Source organism: Paroedura picta, chromosome 3, assembly GCF_049243985.1.
Source record: "Paroedura picta isolate Pp20150507F chromosome 3, Ppicta_v3.0, whole genome shotgun sequence".
NCBI lineage: Eukaryota > Metazoa > Chordata > Lepidosauria > Squamata > Gekkonidae > Paroedura > Paroedura picta.
This window is the reverse complement of record NC_135371.1, coordinates 36,818,064-36,841,767: the sequence shown is the minus strand read 5'-3', so window position 1 is coordinate 36,841,767 and position 23,704 is coordinate 36,818,064. Positions and strand designations below refer to the sequence as shown.

At 42.4% G+C, this 23,704-nt stretch overlaps 1 protein-coding gene and 1 long non-coding RNA gene across 6 annotated transcripts in view; one reads left to right on the top strand and one right to left on the bottom strand.

Annotated features, from left to right (window-relative positions):
- TMCC1 (transmembrane and coiled-coil domain family 1) overlaps positions 1 to 23,704 on the top strand; it is a 165,613-nt gene that overhangs the window by 56,550 nt on the left and 85,359 nt on the right. Inside the window, exon 1 of one of the 5 annotated variants that reach the window (XM_077325318.1) lies at positions 16,976 to 17,313. The exons of the other annotated variants lie outside the window; for them this stretch is intronic. Within the exon in view, the coding sequence (XP_077181433.1) occupies positions 17,275 to 17,313 (39 nt within the window). The 5' untranslated portion in view covers positions 16,976 to 17,274. Of the gene's footprint in view, positions 1 to 16,975; positions 17,314 to 23,704 lie in introns of those variants that run through there. 5 annotated transcript variants of the gene reach the window in all.
- The window catches only part of LOC143831838 (uncharacterized), a 41,314-nt gene continuing 24,198 nt past the window's right edge, over positions 6,589 to 23,704 (bottom strand). The window contains exon 3 of the long non-coding RNA XR_013228982.1: positions 6,589 to 7,323. This is a non-coding gene — a long non-coding RNA (uncharacterized LOC143831838). The remainder of the gene's footprint in view (positions 7,324 to 23,704) is intronic.

Sequence of the window (23,704 nt, the reverse complement as noted above, 5' to 3'; positions counted from 1 at the left end):
GGGCCTGCTCAGAATGTTTGTGTTTTTTTGTTTCATCTCTTTAAATTACATCGCTTAAATTGGTGGCTTTGGAGAGAAATGTGGCATAGGAACACCCCAGTACATTTTTAGTATATTCCAGTTATTGCTGTTGATGTAATTTCAAAGCGAATAGTCCTCCAACTAGAAAACAATAGTCCACCAGTCCTGTAACCTCTTATGCTGAAGAAGTGAAGCACTGTTGACTGTGGTGATTTCAGTATCTGAAATCAGAAACAACTTTTCCCGTGTCTCAACTGAGTCTCATAAAACTCTGTGGCAGTGATTTTAACAGAGACGAGCACAGTTCAAATAACGTTCCCCTTTATGCAGTCATACCCTTTTTCTTAGTTATACTAGAATGTAAAGGTTTGTAGGAAACTGGCTTAGTAAAACACCAAACACGTATTGTGGAGCTGCTTTCATCTCTTTCGATCCCTTTTTTGTAAAATCATCTGCAATACAAGGAGATGGTAGGATATCGCTGCAGTGTGCTTTTCCTGATTCTGCTGCCAGCCAAGACAAGGCGAAGAAATGGATAATGTGGGGACAAACTAGTTTGTAGCCTTTCCCAGAGTGGTATTTCCTGGAGTAGTCTTGGGACAAACCATCCCGCTCAGATTTAGTGGCAATGTTCAACCTGTTGTTTGAGTTGGTCTTCCAAACTTGATTTGGAAATCCCTGTTTGAAGTTGGCTTCCAATTTTTGTTTGGAGTGCAAATACAGGCTGTAATTTACAGACTGAGAAGAAAATGTTATATAAATGGAAGTTCAGATACATCAGATCTGTCAGTGCAAGTGGCTTCTGTGGCCTTTTTAGTAAGTTTCTGCTTATGAAAGAGCACAGGTGGAAGCTTTGCATAAATTGTTAAACAGCTTTGTTAGTTTGAAGAATTGCTTACCTTGATGAGGCTATTAATAAAACATGTTTTGTACTTGCCAGATTAAGAACTGGGCATTATCGCTTTTAATTCATTAGGGCTTTTCAGTTTTGATTTAATGCATATGATGCTTCAAAATAGTTAAGCATCAGGGTTTTACAGATTTGAACTTTATATTGACGCCTATTCATATTACATATTAAAAGTCTATAGATTTCAGAGCTGAACCACAGAATATGGGGGACAGCTGGAAAGAAGCATCACTGCCTGTGGCATGTATACTCGCATTCCATTTTCATCACTGGCAAACAAAGTTGGGTATTTTTAGGTTGGAACCCCCCCCCCATACCAGAACAAGAAATAAACACAAAATAAACATGCAAAGCACAGAAACATTTACACAACTTTGAATTTTTGAATGCTGGATTTGTGTCTGATTTGTATCACCTATGTAAGCTTTTCTGCCATAAGCAGTCCAAATATCTTGTCTAATTTTTAACTTGCCAACAGAGGGTGCTATGAACCTTCTAAATATTTTTGGCTTTTTGGAGTGGATTATAAAGACTTATTCTGGGCTGATATAGCTAATCAGAACTTGAAAGTTCGTTCGTGTTGCATGGGTCTCAAGCATTATTCGGAAGCAGTAGTTGGCAGTTCTGTGAAATTGAGGTATATTATCAAATATGCTCAAACCATTTCTCCTGAGTAGTCCTGGACTGAAATAGAAAATAGCTCTCCAACATCCAATAATGCAGTGCCTTTTAGAGCAGTACTCATGCATGAATATTTATTGCTATATTAGCTACATTTACCCCAGACAGTTTTGAAACTCACCCGGATATTGATTATATTTTCCCTTGGATAATACATAACTGGTGGAAATGTTTTGAACACTTGAAATTTTCCAAAGAGATGTTAAGTACAACTTGGTGACTTACGTGATATCATGCCATTGTGCATTGCCCTGCCCTGCCCCAGGGGTGTTGAGAATCAGCATTGGGTAGTTTGGTTGGTATCTGCTGTTCTTTCCTCTTTAATAGCACAGGATGAACGAACAGTAAGTGAATCCCTGAAGCATGTCTTGCCTGGGTGCCTGAACAGAAAGGAGCTTTCCCCTTTCCCTGAATTTAAAAATGACCAAAGAATGGGTGAGAGTAAATTCTGTAATCATTTTAGTTCAGTTTGAATATCCTCATTTCAGCTACTCTCATCCACAGGTTTGTCAATGTGTGAACAGAAGCAGAGCCTTAATTGCCATTTGCTATATTATTTATTCATTAATTAAAATATATCCTCCCACCTTTTGTTGTGGTTCAAGCTGTTTATAAAAGTTACAGAAGTTTCTGAAGATATGCTGATATTGGAGCTGCTTTCTTTCATTCTTTAGAATTTCATTACATGGTGAATCCTGACTTGGATAGCCCAGGCTAGTCCAACTTCATCAGGTCTCAGAAGCTAAGCAGGGTTGGCTCTGTCTAGTATATCCATGGGAGACCTCCAAGGAATACCAGGATTGTGGTGCAAAGGCAACAATGGGAAACTACCTCTAAACATCTCTTGCCTTGAAAACCCATGGAGTTGCCATAAGTCAGTTATGACTTGACTGCACTGCCCACCACCAACTATGTGGTGAAGTAATTTTAGCTAAATTGGTGCATTGAATTCGCTTTCATAAATATACCCATTATAATTACATTCAGTCTGTGCAGTACAGCAGAAGAAGCTGTCTGCATCACCTGCAGGTAGAGATGCTAGAGCCCCTGGCAGAATCTTCCTCTTTCGGGCTCCACCTCTCCAATGACCGGCAAGGGGGAATTACCCCCCCCCCCGCACAAGGAAGAATATGGAAATTAAAAGTGACATGCCTGTGTGATGCAGAAGTGATGTAGGTGCGCTGGGGGTGGCGGGAGTGGTTTTGGAGCAAAACTCTGGTAGGAGTTAATTCTACATAGAGCTTGGTCCAAAAAAGCCAGAATGCACCCAAACATCCCCGACGTGCCCTCATCATTTCCATGTCAAATAGGCACATCACATTTATTTTTGGCATTCCTCACTGCTCCTGACAAGTTTACCTTCCTGTCCCCCATCAGCAGGCCCAAGAGAACTGGGTACCCTACCTGTAGTACCCTATGTGTATTATGTTTAATTTAACTAAGGTTACTTAATCCAAGTGCACTGAGTTAATTTGGATTATGAAGTGTAATAATAATGCTGTGCTCCCCCTCCCCAAGGGCCAGTGATGGGCCAGGAGTGGGTGGGAAGGGAAGGGGTCTCAAATGGACATGTACAAAGTTTTGCTTCTCAACAATATTCTGCATGATTGTGCTACTTCTGGGGTTTCTCGAAGCCTGACAAATGTTTCAGGGGTTTCTCAATGGTAGGAAGGTTGAGAAAGGCTGTTATAGAGATTGATTCATTTGTGCTCATTTGAGCCTTGTTGAGAGCTGTTATGAAAGCCCCAAAACTCTTCTGTGAATATTCTGTACATTTTCTAAATGTGGAGCTTAGAAGTATTCCACCTTTGTAACACTTAATTGCCCAGCTTTTGATACTCCTCAAGCCATTTAAAACATGTTAAAGTTTTGTGTCACTTTTTAAAATGGTGCCTGTTATGTGTTAATTGTCACATTAAATTCTGTATTTCAAAAAGTGCATTTTGTATTCAGGAAGGGATCCACCCCTCCCCCCCAAACAGGATTTTTAAGGTTCATTGTTTTCTATTGATGTTTTGCTCTTATCTTTTTGTCACTTTATAGAGCAGTCATGGGCTGCTACCAGATGCTGAGTTTCTTGGTAATTCTTTGTGATTCTTGTGACATAGGAAAAGAGTTTGTGCCTATTATAAGTACTACTAAGGTGATATGATAGCCATCTTCAAGTACTTGAAGGACTGTCGCGTGGAGGATGGAGCAGAGCTGTTTTCTGTTACCCCAGAGGGTAGGACCAGAACCACTGGGATGAAATTAATTAAAAAGAATTTTTAGCAAAACACCCGAAAGACGTTCCTGACAGAGTGGCTCCTCAATGGGATAGGCTTTTTCGGGAGGTGGTGGGTTCTCTTTCCTTGGAAGTTTTTAAGCAGAGACTAGATAGTTACCTCACAGAAATACTGATTCTATGAATTTAGGCAGATTGTAAGTGGGTTGGCAGAAAATATTGTATTGGTGCTTGGCTCCTGTGACCCTTTCTTGCATGCCCAGGGAAATGCCAATTGCCAATTTGGGGTTGGGAGGTGAATTTCCTCCAGGCCAGACTGGCCAGAGATTTTGGCTTTTTGGGGGCATCATTTGGGCATGGAATTGGGGGTCACTGTGGGTAGGCAGGTAGTTGTGAATTTTCTGCATTCTGCAACGATGTGGACTAGATGACCCTGGATTTCCCTTCTAGCTCTATGATTCTAAGTACTTTCCCTTCTGTTTTCTTTCCATCCTTACAACTTTATGTCACTGAGCCTCAGCAACAGAAGTGCCACTTACACAGATGCCTTGTTCCCAGCTAGGCAGAGTAAATTCTTATCGTTCTGCTGACATTGTGGTAACTTTAGGAAAGTGGGACTTTCATTTGTGCCTTTTGATTAGCAGCAGCATTCTCTCTCAGTCACTAAGAGTTACTTATATATGTCCTTTTCACCTGCCAGTACTTGTTCCAGACAGCAAGATTCTCTAGTCCTGAGAAAGGAAGGAACAATATAGATTTCACTTTCTCCTCTTTCCGTTCCCCAGTAGAACACTAATTATAGCCTTGATGTTTTAAGGGTCAGTTAACCTCCAAACAGTGAAAATGGTGTATGGAGATAGAAATGAACATGTGGAAGCAAATACATGTAATAATACTACTGATTCATTGTAATGGCAAGGGAAAGGATGGCAATGAATAGGCTGGTGATGAGGCCTGTGCCAACCAGTCCTATGAAGCACAAATTGATTTGACCCATGAAGTCTACTGTATAGCTGCAAACAATCTTCCTCAGGCTTTTGTGAGCTTTAACATTCTAGAATTAGAAGCTAACATTCTAGGATTAGAAGTATTTTGACAATGACCTCTTGAACTTCATGAACCTGGAGTTCTGATAGCTTATTGTTATGAGTGTTAACAACATTGTGCATAGTGAGAGACTAACTGTTCATTCCATTGCCAAGAAGTTGTTAGAAATGGAGGAAAAAATACTGGGCTTTCTCAAAGGCTGAATTGGATAACTTTCCACTTTCCTTTCACATAATTCTGAAAGTATTGCCCATCTGTAGGCTTTGAAGTTTTTCTTTTGCTCAGAATGTGGCAGTGTCTGTCAACAGATTTCATCAATATTGGGGATAATTCTGGCTACCTCTATCGTTAGACATAGCCTCTTGTGGTGCAGACTGGTAAGGCAGTAGACATGCAGTCTGAAGCTCTGCCCATGAGGCTGGAAGTTCAATCCCAGCAGCCGCCTCAAGGTTAACTCAGCCTTCCATCCTTACAAGGTCTGTTAAATGTGTACCCAGCTTGCTGGGGGGTAAATGGTAATGACGGGGGAAGGGAATGGCAAACCACCCCATATTGAGTCTACCATGAAAACGCTAGAGGGCGTCACCCCAAGGGTCAGACATGACTCGGTGCTGGCACAGGGGATACCTTTACCTTTACCTTTATCAGTAGACAATCTTTTGTTAAATATTGACTATTGCACTGAAGATCCCAAAGTCTGTTGTTTGAGAGCTACATTCAAATATTTTAGGAAATACTAGTTTTACTTGTGCTAAGATTTTGGATCAGAAAATAGGTGACAAATTCAAATATTTCCATATATTTGTCTATATATATATAGCTGAAAAGTTTTGGTACATATTTAGTTCTCTTGGTTATTTTCTATTTCAGTGGCTAAGTGAATGCTGTTTGAATTCAAACCCAACCAACTGCATTATTTTTGATAATCTCTTTAAAGATGTTTGCAGAAATAATCCTTGATGCTTTTTTGTTGCATTTTCCAGTGAACAGCAAGCTATCTAAAAATTGCAGCAGACCTCCTAATTAGTTTCTGCAAAGTATATAAATCAAATTTATATGTTCTGTGCATACCTATTTAATTATCTTACTAATTTTTATGAAATAAAACTTTAAAAAAAAGTAGGAGAGAATTTGGTTCATACTGTTGGCTTGGTGAGATAATCACTTACGTGGTTGGGAAATTGTAGATGCTAGCATTAAAGATGAATCTCTGCTAAAGAACTTGTATAGACTTCAGAAAGCAATAAAACTTCTGATCCAAGTAAAACAAAAAGGTCTAAGAGATTATGAAGTACCTGGAGTCAGAACAATGTTCGGTATGTGGGACAGGAATAAAAGAGATTGCCTGGGATTTCAGTTGTTTACAGATAATTCCATTACTACAGACTCCTGAACTTTGCTGTAAGTGCTAGCTTAGACATGACCTTGATTCACAGCAGAGAAATACCACAGCATGAATTCTTCATCCCTATAAATGTAAAGAAGAAAGAGAGACTGGAGGATGTGAGGACCATAATGTTCGTTCCAGAGTACCAAGATGCATTTGACATTTGCTTGATTGGTTCTATCACAGTTGGAAATATGATTCTGAAAAACAAATTGTGCTTTCAAGTAAGATTCAAGTAGCCCAGCCATGTTAGTCTGAAGCAATCGAACAAAGTTGGAGTCCAATGGCACGTTTAAGACAAAACAGTTTAATTCGGGGTGTAAGTTTTTGTGTACATGCACAGTTCTACATCCTACATCAGTATCTTTCAATTTGAAACTTTTTAGTTGGAAGTGTATGATGATCCAATGACTTTTCCAAGCTGACTTCCAAATTGATGCAATGCTTTATGCCATTTAAATTCTCCAAAATAAATTACATCAATCAGTGTCTTGCATCATTTATCTTTTCACTGCTTTTTGTTTTACAAAATATCTTTCAAAAACATCTGTTAATGTCTTAGTGTGATATGATTTATGTGGACAGATGTGAGAAATTACAAAGAGTTCTGCAGAGGAGGCTTTTGTGTTAATTCATGTTAGTCTAATGCACATGCTGTGGCAGACTTTCATGGACTGCTTTGTAAGATGAGTGGTCAGTTTGATGTAGTGGTTAGGAGTGCAGACTTCTAATCTGGCATACCAGGTTCGATTCTGCACTCCCCCACATGCAACCAGCTGGGTGACCTTGGGCTCGCCAGGGCACTGATAAAACTGCTCTGACCGAGCAGTGATATCAGGGCTCCCTCAGACTCACCCACCTCACAGAGTGTCTGTTGTGGGGAGAGGAAAGGGAAGGCGGCTGTAGAGAAAAGCGGCATAGAAGAACCAACTCTTCTTCTTTCTGCTTTCTTCTTTCTTTCTTCTTTCTTTCTTCTTTCTTCTTGTCAGCTTTTCAGCAATTCAAGAAGAAGCAATACGCTGTCACAATATTATGAAGTAGCATAAATTAATCCTGTAAAAATAATTGCAAGCTTAAATTGGCATGGATTTGACACACCTTGTTAATGCATATTAAACAGTGTATAAGGTCAGTGAACACCTGCAAAGGGACCATCAGTTTCTGTAATAAGCTAGCTGCTACCATTGTCTCAAACCCAAATTCAATGATGTCACTTTTGCTACTAAATTTCAATTTGTTAGTTTCACACTGGTTACATTCAGAGGTTTTTAGCCTTTGCATTTGTGTTATATGTAGAAATTCAATGTGTTAGAAAAGTCTGATGACTTGGTATAATTTTACTACAGCAACTATGAACTGTGATATTTAACAATTGTTCAGCTTTTCTTAGCAGTTTCTTACCCTCTCCCCCCCATCTGCAAAAAGCCAGATTGCTTTTAAGATAGTATAGTTTGTGATTCACTGCAGTAGTGGAAAACACAGTTGGTGTAGTATTGGAGTTCACTTGCATTAGAAATGCCTGTTTGCTGCTAAGTCAGTTTGGTGTAGTGGTTAGGAGTGCGGACTTCTAATCTGGCGAGCCAGGTTCGATTCTGCGCTCCCCCACATGCAGCCAGCTGGGTGACCTTGGGCTCGCCATGGCACTGATAAAACTGTTCTGACAGGGCAGTGATATCAGGTCTCTCTCAGCCTCACCCACCCCACAGAGTGTCTGTTGTGGGGGGAGGAATGGGAAGGCGACTGTAAGCCGCTTTGAGCCTCCTTCAGGTAGGGAAAAGCGGCATATAAGAACCAACTCTTCTTCTTCTTCTAAGTGTTCATGTTATGAATCCTTTGCAGAGCTAACAATGTAAATGCATCATTATAAGTGCTCAGTGTGCTCAATATTAACTTTGGAACAAACTTTGGCCTACTTTTCAGATAGCTGCTTTGATTCTCCTGAGCTTTGACGAAAGACTCTGTATTGTCAAACCTTTCCTTGCTTTAAGTATAAATACAAGTAGATCACCTTCCTTCCACTGCACCATCATTGAAACAAGTAGCTTTTCCAACTTTGCTAAAAGCTTTAGTATTAATAGGCCTTTCCTGTCCTAAAAAAGTTAATACATTCCATAACACTCCTAAAAAGGAGTTTCTGCAAAAGGTGGGGGAAATGTCTAGTGAAGCTCAGTTCCGTAGTGATTCTGTGCAATGTGATGGAATTCCTTTTTTCCTGTCTTTACGTAGCTTAGTGGGGACTAGAAGATGAATACATATTTAGTGTATATGTAGCCTCTAATGCTGGTGGCTAAAAGGTACTACACTTTGCCTTCTTGTATGAGGAGGACTGGTAAAGAGCTGCACTGGGAGAGACCAGCCACTTTGGGCGCCGAAGCACCCAGCCCTAGCCCTGATCACTCCAGGGAGAGCGTTCACCTGACCAAGGCCACAGCTGAAAAGCTGGAAAGTATTCTAGTAGCCAGGGGTGATGAAGTTATTGTCAGGGAGGATACAAATCAATGTTGTTTATTTAAAAATTAAATCTGATTTCTAAAGATGTAAATCAAGTTTTTTTATTTGGATTGGATTTTTTAAAAAATAAACTGCTCTTCGAGGGAAAATTTAAGTTTTCTGCTTAGGATACATTACAGTCTAATCCATATTCATTATCAGGTATGGATTTGTTTTTAATTATGTAGCATAAGGCTGTATATTCATGCAATGTTTAATTTTTTTGGTAAATGAATTTCATAGTGTCATGCTTTCCATACGATTATGGGCAGTTTCTAGAAGATATCAAAGATGCTTGGTTTTGCAGTTCTCAAAATTGAATTTGTATCTGCGGAGATAACATGCCTCTTCTTTACAACAAAAGTGTTATAAAATAAACATACAGAGTTAAGGGGCTTCAGTTTTACTGATCCTAAGAAACTCTGTGCACCCAGAATTAACTCCTTATTTCTTAAGTTCTAAGATTTAAGAAGTTCAATAAATATAAGATTGTTTGGGGTAGACTAAGGTCTGGATAAGGAGGATGTGTTAAGAGCAAAGTATGCAGAAGGAAGGGAAAGCAGCACAAATGAAAGTAAACCTTTTTGAGCAGAATACTCCAGAAATCTTGAGATCTTTGAGTGTATCATTATGGATGTTAAGCAAATACAAGAATACATATGCCACATAATGTTGTTAATTAAATAAAGCAATTTAAATGGTATTTGTTAATGATTGTTTTTCCTTTTTTGTCCAAATATGGATGATCCACATATTAAAACAGAGTTCACCCTGCAGTGATTTCATGATTATCTATTTCAAGTGGCAAATAACCAATCATTAATTTTCTGATATAATTAAAAGTATCCTGAAAAATTATTATGCTGAAATGAACTCTCAATCTGGGTTATAAATATTATAAGACCCATAAGAATGAGCTTTTATGTAGAAAACCATGAGCCTTATTGACGTGCTTTAAATCAGTGGTCCCCAACATTTCTTTGGCTGGGGACCGGCAGGTAAGTAAGCAAGGTGACTGAAAGTTTAATGCAATTCACTCTTGAGAATAAACACTGTGCATTATGCCATGTTGCAAGTTTTGTTGCTGTTAGAAACTGCAGCCAGTAGTAGAATAGCAGCAGGAAAAATTGCAGTATCCTATCCAATATTATGGTTTAAGCTGAGGAGGCATGAAGCTGCTGTTTTTACTGGTAGATACGTGGGTTCCATACCATCAAGGCTAGCATACTAAACATGGGAAGAGAGAAACCCCTATGTTGGACTTCTGCTTTCTGTAACAAGTTCATGATTTCTGCACATTTAGTTCTGGTCTTGGCCTTAACTCTGAGGCAGTAAACGAAAGGCTGCCATCCAATGTGAATTTTAATAACCTATGGGCAGTAAGCCAGCCCTGTGAGCCTGGTCAAAAGAAAAAAAATGACTAGGTTGGAGGTGATGTATTGTCAGGGGAGTGACCCCTGGCATGTCAGCAGCTGGAGAGATGGAGGAGAGTGGTATACTGGCCAGGCAAGGGCAGGAAGGTGGAGAGAGCTGCATACACCTCTATGGCTGAGGAAGGCCAGGGCAATGAGTCTTTACTTTTTAACGTATTTATTAATGATCTAGATGAGGGGGTGGAGGGACTACTCATCAAGTTTGCAGATGACACCAAATTGGGAGGACTGGCAAATACTCCAGAAGATAGAGACAGAGTTCAACGAGATCTGAACAGAATGGAAAAATGGGCAAATGAGAACAAGATGCAATTTAATAAAGATAAGTGTAAAGTTCTGCATCTGGGTCAGAAAAATGAAAAGCATGCCTACTGGATGGGGGATACGCTTCTAGGTAACACTGTGTGTGAACGAGACTTTGGGGTACTTGTGGATTGTAAGCTAAACATGAGCAGGCAGTGTGATGCAGCGGTAAAAAAGGCAAATGCCATTTTGGGCTGTATCAACAGGGGCATCACATCAAAATCACAAGATGTCATAGTCCCATTGTATACAGCACTGGTCAGACCACACCTGGAGTACTGTGTGCAGTTCTGGAGGCCTCACTTCAAGAAGGACGTAGATAATATTGAAAGGGTACAGAGGAGAGCGACGAAGATGATCTGGGGCCAAGGGACCAAGCCCTATGAAGATAGGTTGGGGGACTTGGGAATGTTCAGCCTGGAGAAAAGGAGGTTGAGAGGGGACATGATAGCCCTCTTTAAGTATTTGAAAGGTTGTCATTTGGAGGAGGGCAGGATGCTGTTTCTGTTGGCTGCAGAGGAGAGGACACGCAGTAATGGGTTTAAACTTCAAGTACAACGATATAGGCTAGATATCAGGACAAAAAATTTCACAGTCAGAGTAGTTCAGCAGTGGAATAGGCTGCCTAAGGAGGTGGTGAGCTCCCCCTCATTGGCAGTCTTCAAGCAAAGGCTGGATACACACTTTTCTTGGATGCTTTAGGATGCTTAGGGCCGATCCTGCGTTGAGCAGGGGGTTGGACTAGATGGCCTGTATGGCCCCTTCCAACTCTATGTTTCTATGATTCTAATGCCTGTGAGGCCAGCAGTGTAAACAGGAGGATTGGGGAGTCCCAGGGCCCTGGCAGTGCTAGTCATGGTTTGGGAAACAGCAGCTGAATTGGGACGAAGGGCACTAGAAAGGAGGGGCTGCTGGGTGACAAGGTCCAATGGACCAAAGAAAGAACTTTCCAGAGGGTAGTATACCAATTATGAAATATAAAGTGAATAGTCTGTAACCTGGGATTCCTGATCTTTGGCCACAGCAAGGTATGGCGTACCCTTTGAGCTCATATTCTTGAACTCTGCCATCAGTGCGTTAAATTAGCTTAGGTTTCCAAAGGTAAAGAAGTCTGGAAAGTAAAAGATTTCTCTTCAGTAACCTTATGAAGTACCTGATGTTCTTGTGTGAGTATGCATATCAAAGTGACAATAAATATTGGTAACCTGGTGATATATGTGATTTCCAAGCACGCAGGTAAAAGAATAGAGAACCTAACTATCAGAGGTCAAATTCTCAACCTTTTCCCATCTTCTTAAGTTATAAAATGCAAAGCACTGTAAAACAAGTTTCTCTGGTCTTACTGCTTTTAAGTTGCTTCAGGCGTTAACACTGAGTTCTGTCACTTGGTGCTACAGTTGTTAACCATGCATTGTATAACGCAAGCTTGTACATCATAAGTGGGTCACCAGTAAATTGTAAATCAATATCATCTAATATGATGTGTGCTTCAAACCAGTGTGCACACTCAACAACAGTGGCTAGGACTACATCTAGCTGAAAGGATGGTGTCTTATGGGCTTCTTCCTGTTGAGTTTAATACATCATACAGGAAAAGGTTTAATCAATCAGCAGGCAACTGGCTGTTAATACAAGCCTCAGTTACTTGCCTTTTCTTCATCTTAGTTCCCCTTAGTAAATACTGGCTCCCCAGCCTGATCTACCATGGATTTCTTCAGTTCCTGGGCAGTTGCCATGGATGGCTATGTCCATTGTCATGTTATTTCATATATGGCAGTATTGAATTAACCTTGTACAGAGAGCAACATAGAAGAACTTGTCCGTTCAGCCATTGGGAACAGCAGATATGCGGGTCTGTGGTTGGGTCTGACCATCAAGCTAATGAAGGAAGACTGTGTGTTGTAAGCAACAAATGTCTAAATCAGATATTGGTTTTAACAGTTTGTTCCATTCTTTTCAGGCTTGTAACTAATTCAGATTAAAGTATATGCTGCATCCAAGAAATCAGGAGGCGCTTGGGACTGGGAAGGGCAGTCATGAAGGAGCTAGAATTCTTAAGTGTAAGGAAGTGTCAGTGGTGACCAAGAACAAGTTAATTTATGCCATAGTATGCCAATGTATGGGTGTGAAAGTTGGACAGTGAAGAAAGCTGACAAGAAGAAAGCTGATTAATTTGAAATGTGGTGTTGGAGACTTTTATGGATAGTGTGGACAGCCAAAAAGACCAACAAGTGGGTTCTAGAGCCAATCAAGCATAAACTCTCCCTAGTAGCAAAATTGTCCTAACTGAGGCTTTTGTACTTTGGTTACATTATGAGAAGAGTCACTACTAGGAAAAGTGGAAGGCTGCAGGAAAAGAGGATGCCTCAGCATGAGAGAGATTGGCTCCTTCAGGGAACCATGACCTTCAGTTTGCTGCAACACTTGAGCAAAGCTAACAAAACCAGAGTCCAGTAGCACCTTTAAGACCAACAAAGATTTATTCAAGGCGTGAGCAAGGCTGTTAACAGGATGTTTTAGAGGCCATTAATTCATAGGCTTGCTGTAGTACATATACACGCTGTCCCTTTTTCTTAGGCTGTAACATTTGGGTTAGATTAAGCAGCTAGAAAATCATTTAAGCAAAAAGGTGTCCTCCACCCCACCCCCACAATAGCTCACTGGACTCCAAAAAATGAACCCATAATGTCTGACAAAAGCATTATAGAATTACTACCAGCAGAAAATAAAAAGCCCCCTCAAAGGCCTTATACAATAAAAAAGATTTCAAAGAATTCCCAAGGGACCAAGGCCAGTAAACTTTACCATAACAACCCCCCCCCCCCAAAAAAAAACCCTGCTTATAACCATCAGCTTCCCCTCAAAATGCATTTTTTGCTCTGGGTGATAGTTTACCAGATTAGCTTGCATTCTGTGTGATGTTTTCAACCTACTCTTCAACTCTGTTCTGTAATATTAGCAGTAATTTGCTTCAAGTATTTAATAAAGCCTCTGGATGGCAAAGTCACATGACAAAATGAATTGTTCTGTAAGCTATATTTTTACAGCTCTGAAATTGAGGCAAAAGGTCTTATTTATACACAGTTATTTAGCTCCAATTTGTCAGCTCCTGGGAGCTAAGCAGGTTCAGCCCTGGTTAGTACTTGGATGGGAGACCAGTAAGAAGAAGAAGGGGCTTTCCGCACTCCTTCAAAATCGCACAATGGTTGCCAATTGAAAACGCTACTGATTTGCCGTTATGCACAACGTCGTTGACAATCTGCCACACACCTGAAACCGATCCGCAAAAAGCGCTTCGTTGTAGCGCTTTCAGGGAAATCCCCAAAAGTGGATTCACCCTCCGGAAAGCGCTACACTCCTGCAACCAATCTGCAACACTAGCGGGAAAGTTCTGTGCGTTACCATTGTTGTGGTTTCTACAAAGTCCCTCCCCCTGGCTCTCTCCTCTGATCTTCCGGCGAAGAGATCGCCATTTTTTTTTCTTTGAGCGAGCGGGAATCAACGCACCGGCGAGCCTCCGTTTAGAGGCTTCCCCGGCTTCAGTCCCTCCCCAGAGCTGTTTAGTCACTAAGCACAAACAACAGAGAAGCCCATTTGCTGATGTATTTTCCCTTTATTTTTCACACTGTTTTCGGCCGAAAATCGCACCCGTGAGGGGGGGGGTTTCACTCGGGAGGAGCGTGGCAACGATGAAACGGCAGCTCAAACACACCTGCAAGCTGGATGGGTCTCTCCGTTGCAACGAATCAACACAGATTCGTTGCAACTGGTGTTTTTTTTTTTTTTTTAACTTTCTTAAAGGGAAAGGGGCTGTTTGGGAGCATGCTAACGGCCGCCCATTGGCTGCTTGACAGCCAGAGGCGGGATGAGCTTGGCAATAGCGCTTCCTTTCTAGCGATTTTTGCCGAGACCGGAAGCCTGTGGGAAACGATACAAAACGCAACTGGATTCCACTACAAAGGCAGGTATGCATAATGACGAATTCCACTATTTTAAATGGCGATTTTTCGTTCAGCAAACAATTTGCTACAAGGATCCCGGTGCGGAAAGCCCCGAAGAGTTGGTTCTTATATGCCGCTTTTCTCTATGCGAAGGAGGCTCAGAGCAGCTTACAGTCGCCTTCCCTTTCCTCTCCCCACAACAGACACCCTGCGAGTTGGGTGAGGCTGAGAGAGCCCTGATATCGCTGCTTGGTCAGAACAGCTTTATCAGTGCTGTGTTGGGCCCAAGGTCACCCAGCTGGCTGCATGTGGAGGAGGAGTGGGGAATCAAACCCAGCTCATCAGATTAGAAGTCTGCACTCCTAACCACTACACCAAGCTGGCTCTCTAGGAAGTTGCTACCCAGAGGCAGGCAACAATAGACCACCTCTGTTGGTCTTTCCCTTTAAAAAGCCATCAAAGTCAGCTGTGATTGGACAGCACTTTCTCCCACCACGTTTAGTTGGCTTATGTATCAAGTCCTTCAAATCAGGTCAAATGAATCAAATATCAGCACATTTTGGGGGTGTCGATTTCTGTATTCAGGGTGGCCTGACCTTGCAGTACAGTTTCCACCTCATTGGCCCATTATGCACGGCCGCTGAAACGGCGATTTCAGGTCACATGGAAAACGCGGAGGGAGAAGAAGTGAAGCAAACCGCTTATGCACGGGACAGGACGCAACGGCGGCAAAACCCAGAGTAACCGATTATGCACACGGCGACCCCGGGGGTGCTTCTGGTTGCGCCCCGGTCACCCGAAAGCTCCGCTTTCTTCCACGTTTCGCTAACGCGGCTTTTTCGGCGGCATGCACCGAATCTGCGGCCGGTTGCAGCCAGCACCGCGTGTTATCGGTGATTTTAGTCGCCGCCATTCCACCCCAAATGAGCGCTATACTCTCGTGCATAATGGGCCATTGTGAAGCCATCAACTGTATGTGGGGTGTTGCTACTTTGGGGTTGTTGGACTGGAAGGAAGCATCAGAGTCAGGTACCCTTTCTGATGTGGCCTTATTCAGGATAGTGAGAGGCAAGGTCTCCAGACTAGTTTGCACAATTTGTGTGTGTGTTCTCCACACACTACTTCACTTCTATGGAATACAAGAGTCTTTCCCCTTTGACTCAGATTGTCTTGCCTCATTCCCTGCACAAAGTGAGGGAAATTTTCCCATGGTGCTCTGCTGCTGTTCCAGGGTGTGGTGACTGGCAACTGTTTTTGCCTTGTGTGAAGACCAGAGCTCCTCCTGTCCAGGCTTCCAGCTCACTGGATGCAGCAGCAAAAAAAATCTGACCCTTCTTGAAGGTGCTGAGCTACATGTGGCAGGGAATGAGTTAAAGATGCTATCCTGTTGGGCTTTGAAAGCCCTTGCTGTATTGCATGAACGCCTAAGGGCTTTGACTAGGTTGGGCCCCATTCCGTGATGTCTTATGCAAACACATAGCAAATGACCCTGCCTAACTCGTACTTCAGAGATGTGTGTGCTGTATGCATGTGTGCACTTGTGGAGCCTGAAAGTGGGTCTGACTGTCAAGTAGCCGCCATTCTAATGCGCATCCTACTGAAGTCATGTTCTCTCTGCATGAGAGGGTCATCAAGCCTGTGCTTTGAGTCTGTTCTGACTGCGTTCCCCCCAAACAAACCTGTGTTCCCACAATAATGTTAAGTAGTGAACTAATTTTCTGCTTCTGCATGCCTCCTTTCCCTGGGACAGGGTTTCAGGGCATGTATGTGGTCAGAGTATGAATCCATGAACTCCACTTCCCAGCTGAGGTTTTGTTTAAGTACGATTTGAAGTACATTATGATACCAAGCCAAGGAGACAATCAACTGGAAAGATTTAAACTGACGAGTGGTAAAATAACTTTTTATTTCAGCTGTTCTGATATGGTGGTGTTTGGGCTTCTGTTGGGTGTTTCAGACAGGCTTCCGTTTCTTATAAATCATTGGCCCGCTTCCTAGTCCTTCAGAGCAAAACAAACACCCTTCATTTGTTTTAGGACTCCAACAAAGTTGATGTCATTGCTTTAGAATGTATTCCCTGTACCTGCCAGTCACTGAAGAGGTGAGGTCTGTCTGTATGAATAAGAGGAAATGTGTAACCAGCACTGTTAGCCCCAGTCCTGCAGCTGGTGAGCCCAAGAGTAGGAGTGTGTTTCCTCTCAGCCAATTTAACCCTCTGTGTCCTCCCCCCCCTCTCTCCCGCCCAGCTTTGAATGGATCACATTTTGACATGTAGAAGAAACGGTGAGAGAGGTGTATGTATTAACAAACCCAACACCCGCAAGAGGCTGGGTGTGCTGCTTCAGTCTCTGTGAGGATTATTTTGGCTTCTGTTTAAACCTCCTTACCGGCACTTCAAGCACATGCTTGCTAGCCCCACCCTGCACTAACTAGAGCAGCCAGTCATTCCCTTCTAAGGCTCAGGTGGCTTCCTGGTAATGTTTAGCTAATGGATCTAGAGAGGGGGGTGGTCCATCTGTCAGGACCCCTCACAGCTGACTCACAGGAAGTGCTAAAAAGCTTGGCACAGCGCGGACAGCTCCAGGATTCCGCCCCTCCTCCCTGCTTCTGTCTCTGCCTGCATGTGTTACGGGCTTTTTTTTTTTTTTTTAATTTAAAGAACAGTGAACTGATTTGGAAGTTTTAAGAACAGGAGGGATTTCCTTGGTCTTGTCCGTCTGGCAGACTGAAGGATGTATTGCTTGAGACTGTGTTAGACAGCTGTCAGTCTTTATTCCCTCCCTTCTCTCTCCCCCACCCCTTGCTGAATTTGCTTTGTCTGGAGAACAAGGGTGACCATGGTCCAGCGGTTCAGCCTCAGAAGGCAGTTATCAAAGGTAGGTTGCTTCTCCCAGCTGGATTTGTGAAACTATGCTCATTTGTGCCACTTTTCTCTTGCAGATCAGTACAGTCTTTGCTTGTGCAGAGGTGGGCGGGGGTCTGTGTGCCAGAGAAAACCGCTCTGCCTTTTGTTCTTCCCTCTTGACAGACACAAAAGGTTTTTAAAACAAACTGTTAACTGGCAGGCATTGGGCTCTCCTTTTTCTCTTTGCTTGTAAAACCAGAGCCTTTGCTTTGGGACTTGGGTGAGCCTGCTGCTGTATTTTCCTTTTGATTTAATCACCAGTGTGCATGTGTGGTGTGAGGGAAAAGGGGATCTTATTATCATATATTTATATCAGAATGTGAACTGGTGGAAAAGCAAGTCCAGATAGAACCCACGGAGAAGTACTTTTGGGCTATGATAATGTTTTGGTCCTAGCCAAGGGATGTACCTGGTAAAGTAGAAGGCAGCTTTTGCTGTTGCTTCAGCATATGAGGCATGGCTGGTGTGGTGCAAAGAACAAAGGAGTTCTGAATCATTTTTCCCCCTTGCTTTAATTCTTTTGTGTTATACTTTGCCTTTTGGGGAAAATGAATACTAGGCGTATTGGGCATGCAGACAACTTAGTTCAACCAGTCTATGTCTTTAGTTTTCAAAAATATGTTTGGGGAGAAATAAAATGAGGGCCTGATCATCTGGATAGGAGGTTTGGATTAGAAATCTTAAATAGTAGGCATCTTTTGATTAGTAGGGTTTTGAGCCTATAACCAGATATTTTTAATTGAAAAATAAAAACTCTTGAAAAATAAAAGCTTCTTGCCAAAACACCTGCAAAGGTTTTCTTTTGTTCTAAATCAGCTGCTGATCACTACATTTAGGTCAAAATGCACTCCCTGCAGACAGTCTATTGGGAGGGAAGCTTTAAGGTGTGCAGCAAACTGGCATTCTATGTGTCCTTTCTTTAGAGTTCGTCAGCATTTTTGAAATAGCTAAGCAACGAGCACATCAATTATCAATAAAGTAGGGAATCACCAGGGTTTTTAACCGTCCCATAGTTTGATCAGAAGGTCACGAATAAAAACGTTTGTTGGCTCTGTTTAAAAAGAAAGAATCAAAACTTTTCACCATGTAATTTAAATTCCAGTCCTTAATAATTTATTTGGAAGCAATTCTATCATCCTCTGGATCTGGACCTGAAGATCTTATTAATCATAAACCTTTCTTCAAGTTTTTTTCTTACAGAAACAGAGGAAGGTTTTGTACATGGGGAAGTCATAGGCTGATTTACTCATCTGAGAGGAGTGGTGAATTTTCATGATCGATTATTTGCATAGTGTTGGGAGCATGGAGTATGGTCATTGCTTTGGTGCCTAAACAACTATCTGGACATGGTAGCAAACTATGCTTGAATTCTGCTGGGATTTCTGCATGGTCTTGGGAGGGGGCAGAGATTTGTTGACCGCTCCCTTCAATAAGAGACCTCCAGTTCTCCATCTGAGTTAATCCTGGTGGTTCCCCCATCTCCCCAGGAGCAGCATTTTATGGGGTGTTTGGGACTGCCACAGGAGGGGTAAATTGGCGAGAATGGCCCTCTTCCTTTTGCCTGCAGAAATGTAGGGAGGTTCCAGTCCCTATAGCTGTTTGGATGAACTCATATGGCCACTACACGTACATGCATAAACAATCCTATCATTCTATAGCAGATAAGAAAATCTTTGTTTAAGTCCCAGGTGGCCTACAGGTTATATCAGGCATTGCTCTAATATTACACTGCCCCTACAATCCCCATGCATAAGCACTAGAAACTTAGAATAATAGAATCATAGATTTGGAAGGGACCATACAGTCCATCTAGTTTAATGCCCTACTCAGTGCAGGATCAACCTAAAGTATCTGTCCATCTGCAACTCAAAGATTGCCAGCAAGGGGGAGCCCACCTCGCAGCAGCCCACTCCACTGCTGAACCACTCTGACTATGAATAACTCCCTCCTGATATCTGGTCAGTACCTCTCAATGTATATTTCAAAGCCACTACTGTGGCTCCCATCCTCCTCTGCCAACAGGAACATTTCCCCACCTTCTCCCAAGTGACCACCCCCTAAGCACTCAAAGATTGTAATCCTGTCCCCCCTCAACATCCTCCCTCCAGGCTGAATACTCCTAGGTCCCTCAGCCCCCCCCCCCAGGGTTTAGTCCCCAAGCCCCAGACCACCCCCATCGCTCTCCAGTGCACCCTCTTTCTTTAAAACACATACACAGCTCTGAGATTCTTGGGAAACAAATTTCCGTCTCCATAACTGAACTCTCCTTTTTCTTTTTGTCCTTTTGAATTATATAGCATTCTCAGTTGCAGGGAAGCTTAACATAATTCACAAGACTATGGGGAGATGTTGTTGCTTGGTGCTAGTTAGTAAGCCATAGCATTTGAGGAGATTCTTTCAGCTATTGAGGCACTCTCCCCATTGATTGCCATTTGCACAGCATCTGGAGATGGGAATTATTCACAAAGAATCTTTGCAGCTGCCAACTTGTAGCCTTGTGAGATATGAGGAACCCTGTCATTTAATATATTCAATATAAGAAGAAGATTGAGTTGTCCATCTTGCAGTCTGTCTGTATTTGATCCAGTGTTGGTCTCTGGGTAGTATGGGGAGGATGGAAGAGTGCCCTGGTTGCCAAGCACCTATTGCTCAGTAGGTTGCTATTAGAGAGAAGCCTCCTAAGCTGCATGGTTGTAGTACTAACTGCAATAATCCCTGAAAGAACATATCCATGACCAGAGGAATTTAAATAATTATCTGTTTAATTTTAGTATACTATTGGCAATACTTGGCAATACTTAACAGCAACGTTGGAGCACCCCACCCCCACCCCATGCACCTAAGTCCATGTGTGTATGTGTCATATCCTTTCACTAATTCATGCATTATTAGGTTACTTTACATGAACAGACTGGCAAGAGAAATGCTGAAGCTGACAAGAAAATTAACAATAGACTTGTGAATGAGCAGAGATAAGGGATAACAATGTATGTAATGCTCAACATGGGTAAATCCATGGGTACTTAAATCCAGAGCCTGAAGCCATGAACAAACAAGCCAGCCCTTTCAATGAACCTGAGAAAACCTTCAGGTTTGCTGAAAAATCTAAAATCTTAATCACACATACACACATTGTGAAGCAAACCCTTCTCCCCAAAACAACAGAAGCAGTGCCTGCAGTTTTAACAGCAAATGCCCTCATTGGCTGTCGCTAGGCACCCACAACAGTATTGCTAGATTTCTAGCCTTGGCTTCTGTAAATAAAGGTCAGGGGGGACAGGGCCCTTACCAAGACTGTTCTAGCCTTTGAGGGTGGACATATTGGGGCCAGGTCCACTAGCAACCACCAGCAATGCCAATTTACTACCAGACTAGTTGTATGACTTTTCAGGCCCAGGTGCTTGCTCCTGTTCAAAGCAGTATCCCCAAAGAAGCTAGTAAGGTTTATTGGTTAGATTTTCAGAATAGCATCTGGGAGAGTCAGATTAAATCCCCCCCTTTTGCTGTGGAAACTTGCAAAGTGGCATAGGGCCAGTTTTGTATTCTCAATCTAGTCTATGATAGCTAAACTTCAGGTGGAGCCTGGAGATATCCTGGAATCTGATCTTCATAACCTCTGGCATTCTTCAGTTCCCCTGGAGAAAATGTCTATTTCATAGGGTATACTCCATGACATTCTACCCCTACTGAGGTTACCCCAGACCTCACTGTCCCTAGACTTCAACCCCAAATATCCAGGAATTTTCTGAATCTCTGGTTAGCAACCCTAGCCTGACGTATGGAGGAGGAGAGGCAAATATAAGCTGGTTTTGGATTCCTAATGGGAAGAAAGGTGGGATATTAATTAATCAAAGAAAAATAGCTGATGATGGAGGGAGATGAAAGATTGTGAGTGGGGAGGAGAGAGGAAAAGTTAAGGATGTGGGGGCTCTGAGGAAGAGAGAAATACTGTAGAGGAAAGAGATACATGGGCCTGTAAGAGATACACTCTCAGAAGTCCTCGCAGCTTCCCCACTTCACACAACTGTACCGAGCATGGCTGGCATCACACAACTCAGCCCAGTGTCTGCCACACTTCTCAATCAGGCTTTTTCTGGGAAGAGCCTTCCAGAGGGTGGGAAGGAGGGAAAACTGAAGAGAAATCAGACAAAAATTGACTGGCAGGAAGGAACAAAAGAAGGAAAGAGGAAAAGGGGAAAGGCTGTGGAGTTTTTAGGAAAGGGAAAAAGGACCTGTCCCCTACTTGTTGTATGTATATATCTGTAACACAAAATAATTATATATGTGTTTGTGTATGTATATATATATATGGTTATAGATTAGATGAAGAGGCTGGCTTGAAAGACATTTCTTCTACTGCCACCATCTTCGCCTTTTCTAACTCAGATGCTGGTTTGCTGTTCTTCTGTTCTCCTTCCACTGGAAATCTATATGGTGTAATGGTTAGCAGTGGACTCTAATCTGGAGAATCACTCTTCCAACATACAACATTGGGCCAATCAAAGTTCTCTCAGAACTTTCTCAGCCCCACCTGCCTCACAAAGGGACTCTTGTAGGGGGAGGAAGGAAAGTGGCTTTGAGATTCCTTGCGGTAGAGAAAAGCAGGGTATAAACACCAACTGTTCCTCTTGATCTGTAGAGTTTTAATGTTAAACGTCTCCACCAGTGTCAGTTAGTGTTTTGTTCTATCTCATACAGACAATATCAAAAGCTAGCTAGTTTTAATATAGCAGTAGCCTATAATTATTTAAAATGAAAGGAGATATATGCCACTATTCAGAGGTACAACCTCATCTCTGTTGACATTAGAATTAGCCAGTGACATTCCACTTCAGATCTGTTCATCATAGTACCCCAATTGACTCCAAAAGTTTCCCCAAGAAGCTGAAGTCCTGTTTCCCCAGTAATGATTGTATAACTTACGTGGCTGGGATTTTATCACCTCTGCCAAGCCAAACTACTAGCGCCTTAGCTGGACCCAGAGCACCTAGCCACAGTGATCCATGTGACAGTCACCTCTAGACTGGACTTCTGCAACTCGCTCTACGCAGGACTACCCTTATCCTTGATCCGGAAACTACAACTGGTGCAGAATGCTGCGGCCAGGATTCTCACTAAGACATCATGGAGATCTCACATCCAGTCGGTACTCCAAGAACTTGCCTGGCTCCTGATTGAATTCTGGATTAAACTTAAAGTTTTGGTAATCACCCTAAAGGCCATATGCAGTCTGGGCCCAGTGTATCTGAGAGACCTCCTCCCTGCCTATACCCCAACAGAGCTTTATGCTCTGCCACCTCCAACTGGCTGTGGATCCCTGGCCCTAAAGAAGCACATCATATCTCAACAAGGGCCAGAGCCTTTTCAGTCCTGGCCCCTATCTGGTGGAACGAGCTCCCTGAAGAGATCAGGGCCCTGCCTGAACTTCCATAATTCTTCAGAGCTTACAAAAGGGAGCTCCTCCACCAGGCATTTGCTTGAGGCCAACTGACACCCTTCCCCCCCAGACTGAGAGGTCGAAACTACCGAGGGATTGTCAATGTTACTGTTTGTTGAAATGCTGTTCTAGTCGGTATGTTATATCATGATTGTTATCTGTTATATTGTTATGTGTGCTATGTAAATGTTCTACAATATTTTATGTAAACCGCTTGGAGCCATATGTAAGGGTGGTATAAAAATCTAAACAAAAATAAATAAATCAGGGCTCTTGTAAAGTGGTAACAATAATGCAGGATGAAAGAGTTGTCATAATTCCTCACTGCTGTCACCTCTGTCCAGGACTTCACTGTCAAAATTATTCAATTCTCTTGCCCTGACCCTGTGACATCTCTGTGCTGGTTTCCTGTCCACTTCCTGATCTAGTACAAATGTTTAGTCCTTGCCTTAAAAGGCCTTCATTGTCTTGCTTTTCCATTTCTTTGCTCATTGATCCTGATACATCTTGCCCATGGTTTTTGCTTCCCTGGCTCTATCACTCTTAAGCGTTCCTAAAATTTTGCTGTTTTCCATGCTGTCTGCTTAGAACTGCTTCTCAAATCACCTCCTGCTATACAGCACCTCTCTTCAATAAAACCCATATCTTCTCTTACACATTTGGGGCTACCCCTTCATCCCATTTTCCTACTGAAACTAAATCTACCCATGTGTAACAGGAATGAATGCATATTCTTCCCCATTGATCCTCACTTCCACCATCCTTCCCTCCATCTTTATGTCTTAAACTACCTAGGATAGGTACTAGTTATATTGTATTCTGCAAAGTGCCTTCAATATCAGCTCTTATATCTAAAAGTAGGGCAACATATCTGAAGTATCCTTCTCCTGCTGAAAAAAAACCCTGAATGCACCCAATGAAAACT